This window comes from Plectropomus leopardus, chromosome 23 (genome assembly GCF_008729295.1).
Source record: "Plectropomus leopardus isolate mb chromosome 23, YSFRI_Pleo_2.0, whole genome shotgun sequence".
Taxonomy (NCBI): Eukaryota; Metazoa; Chordata; class Actinopteri; order Perciformes; family Serranidae; genus Plectropomus; species Plectropomus leopardus.
Window position 1 is genome coordinate 16,258,499 of NC_056485.1, and position 5,159 is coordinate 16,263,657.

A 5,159-nucleotide genomic window follows, 5' to 3' on the forward strand; every position below is an offset into this window, starting at 1 on the left:
AATGCAGTGATGTGTGATGAGAACTGATGGTTGTAAGAAAGACAGCAAACAGCAGACCTTTTAAGTGTCGTTGAGACATGAGGACACATTCATATCCGACCAGGTCTCACTGTCCTCAAATGTAATAGGCACATTGAGTTAAGACCGATCAGTGCTTTACATTCTCGCTGTCTAATCTTTTCTGTTTTTAGCTCCTGCGGGAATTCAACATCAGAGCAGCTCAGGAGCGTCTAAAAAAAACAAAAGCCCTACTCATTTCAAACAGTAACCAAAAGAGAAATGAACAAGTAAAACACAGAAATAAAATGCTTTGCATTTTAAGCAGCACATTTGCATCATTAGTTACATAAAGTTTGTCTAAAAGTATGTTATTGTTAGTTCTTGCATTGTTAAAGAGTGATGCCCTTACTTCCTTTTTAAGGCAGTGAAATGTGGTTTATTGTTCAGTCACAGTTACATGCACATTATAAATTGATCACCCTGAATAACACCAGAGGCCCCAGGATATAATATTATCACAATATGTAAGACACAATACAATATTATTGCGTTTTTAAATGTTATGCGAGATCCTGAGTATTGTGATGTCATATATTTCTATAAATAGTAATTTATTACCTTTTTTCAGCTGCAAATTTTGTGTCCAGTGGTAAACTTCAAGATCAGTTTTAGCTAATAAAAGTGTCATGAGAAGAAGTTTCCAGTATGTTTATCTCACTGCAGCCAGAAGCATTATTTATTTGTCTTGTAGTCTGTGCCGATACTTGGCATCCGTGTATCAATAGGATATTGCCATGCAAACGTATAATGATATTGTGCTGTATAGATTTTTTTTTTAGGTAATGAATATATATTTAAACATTTATGTGATTCAAATCAAATAAATCAGGGTGTCCACAGGTTCATTAAAAAATCTAATAAATAAATATTAAGCCTTAACCGCCAGTAAATAGACTTAAATTTCAATTTAAAAGGTCTTAATTGCCATAAACATTTGATCTAATTTTGTTTATCCTTTCAATTTCTTTGCAAAAATCTTATCATGCTTATAATAAATTAATTTTATGTTTGCAATAAGACCATTACAATTGTTTACATGTTGTTATTATAGCCATAATCTGAAGATAATCAAGTTATTAATGTGCATGTAAGTATAGTCACGTGTAATAATAGCCTACTCAAGGCATTGTTCATTGTGTCCTCACAGTTTCAATACAACTGAATTCTGCAGCTGAGAGAATGACTATTAGAAAATGATCTATCCAAAAGTATTTACTGAAGCCAGTATCAAAACTTAAAATATTCACATTATCTAAAGACCATGGTCGGCAGTAAACTACTTCATATAACAGTCGAGGTCACGTGCCATGGTGCTTTTTTTAAGTGCATGTTGTTTTTGCATATCATCGCCGTTCAATGTCCGCTCACAGCCACATCGAGTGGCCTCCTCTTCCGCCCACTGAGAACACCTCCAGTGTGTCCACAGCCAGTTCAAGTGTCTTTACTGACAGACTCTGTTCTCGCGTCTGCAGGGAACGAGCCCGTGAAAAGAGTCTCAGGACTCGAACTCGCTGTCGCTGCTGACGGAGATCTCCGGGGTGGAGGCCCCCGTCCCTCTGCGCTCGTTCTCTGTGCTGCAGTCGCTGGCCTCCGGGCTGCCCAGGTGACGAGGGGACGGAGGCAACAAGTGGGGGTGATGGCGGCGCTCCTGAAGGGAGCCATCAGGTGAGCTCTCTGAGGGCATGAGGGAGGGATCCTGCTGCATTCTGGGTAGAGGGAGAGATGAGAAAGATGAGAGTGGGGTCCTGGATACATGGGACAACATGGGAACAAAGCAGTGAGCAACTGACTTGAAAATAAGCTGCACGGAGAATGTTAGATTTGATCAAAAAATAGTGAAAAATTACACTACAGAAAAAAATGTTAATTATTTTTATTTTTATCACTTTATTGATGTAATTGTCTTGTTTTTTCTTTCTTATTTTCAGGTCATTTTCTTGTAACGTTTTCCAAATTTCTCACAAATTTTTGGGTAATTTCTTGTTAAATTGTCTTTTGCCTTCTTCCCCTATTTTTGGAAGAAATCAAATAAATCTGCTCAGGTTTTTGAGGTTTAAAATGACTTAAGTTAATCTTTCAAAAGTCTTAAAAATGCTCAGACATGGGAAGTAGGATTTTTTAAAAGCTGAGTAAATAACACAAAATGGGCCCAGAAAACTTTGGTCTTTGATTTAATTCTGAGTGCCAATAAAAAGTCTTAAAAAATCTTAAATCTATGCCCTCATCTGCAGGAACCCTGTTCTTGCTTTGTCTCATAATATCTTTTAACAGATCGTAAACTAAGTTACTGAAGGCCAGTTGAGTCTTCCTCTTGGACAATGTTTGTAAATTGAATCTATAACTTGTATAGACAGCAAATGTTGAGTTGCCATTATTTTTATTCATTATCTGCACTGACGTACCTGTTCTTTGCGGACGCGGCGCGGTCTCTCTGGCGCCGGTTCTTGAACCAGTTGCCGACCTGTGTGGGCGTGAGTCCCGTGGCCTGGGCCAGGTGGCGTTTCCTGGACGGGTTGGGGTAGGGGTCTTGGAGGTACCACTCTCTCAACAAACTGCGAGTTCTTTCCTGGAGAACACAAACAACACAATGGATTTATCATAATGTCATCTTCTGCAATGTAAACAATACACAGTCGTTATCATGGAACAGCAATTTGAAAAAACACCATCTGTTTTTTTTTTTTATATCATCCTATTAAAACCACAATAATCTTATCACTCTCATATGATGCTCAGTATAATCTTATTACACTGGATTTATGAATAACAGCACATGATTACAATCAAGTATAATTTATAGCCACTAAATTGGATCATGTTAAGGGGCTTAATAGGCTGCAGGAGAGACTGTCCCTGCTGAGGTTTGGAATTAAAGATTAACTATGAACAATACTTCACCCTGCCACATGAGGGAGATCACACACTCAGGAGACGAGCTGCATTCACTGTTTTACTGAGTAAATCTTTGAATACTTTCAGCTTTGTCCTCTCTTGTGCAATTTGACACATTTGTAAAAAATTTAAAAAGTGCTATAGTAAATTTAAGTGGAAAAGCACAGTTTATCTGCTCCCAAAGGGCTGCTAATTAGCTCTTGACACCAAAACTCAAACTGTTTCTGTATTTTTTTTTTTTTTTTTTGTTCATATGATGGTGCTCAAGATGCAGCAGCCATCTGCAGGTGATGCACTGAGCCTGGTGCTTTTTAACCATGAATCGCTGTTAATATATTTGCTCCTGGATAGCAGATAGATGTCTCTTTAGACTCTTGAATGTCTAAGTTTATATCCAGTTAAAGTGGCGTCAATATTTGCAAGAAGTAGCTGCTAACTAAAGATTAAACTTTCATGGCGTCTGTGTGGAATCTGGCCTCTGCAACTGCAAAAAAAAAAAGAGTAAATTTTGCAGCAAAGAAAATAGAAAATAAAGAGATAAAATGATGCTGAAGTGATGCTGTCACACTACAGTAGGTGGCACCAGATAAAATAAGAACATATCAAACATACAGGTAAATAAAATAAGTAAAAGAAAGTAAAAAAAAGTAAAAGAAAATAAAAATGTATGTGCATATCAGGTGCAACATGCATGTTAGTGTGCATTAAAGTCCTGAGCTCATGATTGTTTCCTGAGTTAATCATGTGTTGTGTTATTTAAAAATATAGTGTAAGCTACATGAGAAGTATGAGAATGATCAAGAATCGACAAGAACCAGTGCAAAAACTACCAATATGAGCATTTTTATAGGTTGTAACCATTTTTCTCCTAGTTCAGACTTTGTTGTGTTATGCATGGATGTCTTGGTCACAAATTATTGTCCTGATTAGATATCATCTCTGATCTTGCATGAGGCCACCATGCCTAAAGTCGTGTACGGCAGAAGGATAACCGCAGCTCTAAACACTATCATCTTAAGAGCTCAAAGACCACGCTGCGTGAGCTGCAGGTTAAAAATCACTTTTACAAGACTTTCCATTGCGAACTAAAATCATGATTATTAACATTTTCGCCCAAAGACGAGGGAGCACGTGGGTTGCGCCGGTATCCCGCTGTCACCAGCAGTGAGTGAGTTATATTCCAACACTACAACACGCATCGTTTTGTGTTTACCTTAAAGCAGTGCGTCTTCTGCTCGCCGTCCCAGATGGTGCGTGGCAGGGGGAACTTCTTGCGGATCCGGTACTTCTCCACGGGTCCCAGCGGCCGCCCCCGGAGCCTCTCCGCCTCCCGGTAGTGCGCGTCCAGCCACAGGTCCTGCAGCTTGGCGTGCGACTCGCGCGTAAACCGGTGGCTTTGGAGGATCTGGTAAAGCGCCTCGAAGTTCCCGCCGTGGAAGGCGACCAGCGCCCTGGCGCGCATCACGGATTCGTGTCGGTTCAGCGCCTCCCCGGCGGAGCCCGGCACCGCGGCCGGGAGAGACCAGAGGAACCTGCCGAGGCGCTCGATGTCCCCGGTCTCCTCCAAGTTCTCGCATACGCGAGCCACCTGGTCCGGCGTGAACATCGGCAGCGGGAACATCTCGGTTGCTTCAGCTCACCTAAAAGGCTGTGAAGTGCTCTCAAGGCGCATGAAATGTATCCAACCGTGCGTAACGCTCCGTGCGCTCGCTCCTTTTTGGTGTTAATGGCAAGTTTATTCAGCACCTATCTGCTCTTATGTAACCGAGGCGTTCCGAGTATTTGGTCAAATGTTTCAGAGAAGCGACGGTGGCTCCAGTTTTCCAGAGGAGAGCCAAATAAAGAAAGAGGACAAGGAGTCAACCTGTATTTATAGCGAGATACAATTAGCATCTCTGTAGTTGTTTTGAGAAGGATTATAAGTCCCGGTCATTAGCCTCTTAGTGGGGGGTAGTGTGTACAGAGGTGACTGGCTGATCAGCTTGTTTGGCTTAGCCTGAGGATACATTGACTGCCAGTATGACTGCAGTGAGCAAACAAGCAAGGATAGATTATATGATAGGATGGATCTGGCAGAGATGGAGCCAGATCAGGAGGGGTTGAGGAGTGAGAGGCTGCTTCAGAAAAAAAAAATGTCAGCACATAAAACCCAAGAAACTGCTCAAAAAATGTCAAGAAATTATAATTTCAACTTTTAAAAAATGACA

The 5,159-nt window shown here is 40.8% G+C and overlaps 1 protein-coding gene across 1 annotated transcript; it reads right to left on the reverse strand.

The window, feature by feature from the left end:
- Nucleotides 1–1,545: 1,545 nt before the first annotated feature.
- On the reverse strand, nt 1,546–4,573 carry six7 (SIX homeobox 7). Its single transcript, XM_042512569.1, has 3 exons — nt 4,166–4,573; nt 2,463–2,626; nt 1,546–1,766 (listed from the first exon to the last, which is right to left on the reverse strand). Exons 1-3 carry the CDS (start codon nt 4,571–4,573, stop codon nt 1,556–1,558), a joined length of 783 nt encoding a protein of 260 aa, XP_042368503.1. The 3' UTR covers nt 1,546–1,555.
- Nucleotides 4,574–5,159: the final 586 nt, after the last annotated feature.